The following is a 1,398-nucleotide window of genomic DNA, read 5'->3' as shown; positions in this document are numbered from 1 at the left end:
ACACGAAGTGAGATCGAGACCCAAACAAACAGACTCGCATGCGAAGGTCTAACCAGCGAGGTTTTAGGAAGTGTCACTGCCTTGGTAGGGTTTCACTTCAAGATCCGTAGCTCCACAAAGTCACGAAAATAAAAGACGGCGACTCTCCACACCTGCAACTGTTGCAATTGGAAGAAAACAAAGCACACACATAAAGCACATCCTCTCGCGCCATCCTTTTTTAAATTCCTACACATTTTATACCGGAAACGAGTTTTGGCAAGTGAATCTTTCCACAAAGAAATAGCCATCGGTTCAGCGCTTCACTACTGGAGAATAACAGTAAAGAACTAAAATGCCTCGTCAAAGTAGATTACTAGCCCTGTCTTTCATCACTTTGGTTTACCCATAATAACAAGATAAACGAATGAAATACGAAACCTTAAACTTTGGCGTAGCTACACGTGCAGCTCTTTCGACACCAGTTCATTACGTAATTATCGGAGTTGGTATGGGTTGTGAAGAAAAAACGGTTCTACAGTCGTAGAGTTTACTAGGAATTACTTTATCTCTGAGTCGTGACACTGGAAATCTATCAAGGATATCTGTATGTGAACCGTGCTTTTCACTGCTGGCATTTCACATCGCCTCGCTAGATGCGAGACACTATAACAAGCTTCATCCGTCTATGAAATGTGATGCAATAAAACTTGTGCTTCGTATTTAATAAAAATACCAACAGATTTAACACCCAAGATGGGCGTTATTCTGGAGATATCGAATCTTACTATAACACAGTAAACAACAGACTCTCGCCTTACGGCACGCCAAGCATGTTAGATCCTTGGGCGACGCTGACCTAGCTTGACCTAACACAACTGCTTGTTTGCTGTCCTTCTTGCAAGCAACAAAAGAAACCACACTGAATATGGCAGTAATCTCGGAGTCGCACTTCTTGTCTCGTGTGCCTTTGCCCAATTCCATCGAGGCCTGCCTCGCATCGAAACGTGGTCTTGCCTCGCCCTTCTACATGGGTAATTATCTTCCAATTACCGATTTAACCGAAATCAAACGATGGTTATCACTTACCACTTTCCTTCCTTAACAAACAAAACCAACCATTCGGGGACTACAACAAAGACGTCCTACTCACCTTGCACGGGCTGCGGCTCGGGCGTGGGCTCCTTCTCCTTCTGCTTGGACGCGGGCGCAGGGGCCGCCTTGCTGCTCGCCTGCTTGGCGGGGGCCGCCTCGGGCTCAGGCTTGCTGGCCGCGCTCTCCTTGGCCTCAGGCTGCTGGGGGATCTTCAGAGGCGGCACCACGATCTCGGGCTTCGGCGAGGGCTCGAGGCGCTTCTGGCCCTGCGGCGGAGGCGGCTGCGAGTTCTGTAGCTGCTGTGGGGCTGGGGGTTGCTGCGGT

At 48.5% G+C, this 1,398-nt stretch overlaps 1 protein-coding gene across 1 annotated transcript in view; it reads right to left on the bottom strand.

The window, feature by feature from the left end:
• Nucleotides 1-539: 539 nt before the first annotated feature.
• Nucleotides 540-1,398, bottom strand: part of LOC119588167 (transcription factor SPT20 homolog) — a gene marked incomplete at its 5' end in the record, with an annotated part of 1,820 nt that continues 961 nt past the window's right edge. Inside the window, 3 exon segments of the mRNA XM_037936871.1 lie at nt 540-665; nt 790-947; nt 1,133-1,381. Coding sequence (XP_037792799.1) covers nt 540-665; nt 790-947; nt 1,133-1,381 — 533 coding nt within the window.

Source organism: Penaeus monodon, chromosome 23 (assembly GCF_015228065.2).
Source record: "Penaeus monodon isolate SGIC_2016 chromosome 23, NSTDA_Pmon_1, whole genome shotgun sequence".
Classification (NCBI taxonomy): Eukaryota; Metazoa; Arthropoda; class Malacostraca; order Decapoda; family Penaeidae; genus Penaeus; species Penaeus monodon.
Note: the sequence above shows the minus strand (reverse complement) of the source record. Positions and strands in the feature narration are given on the sequence as shown.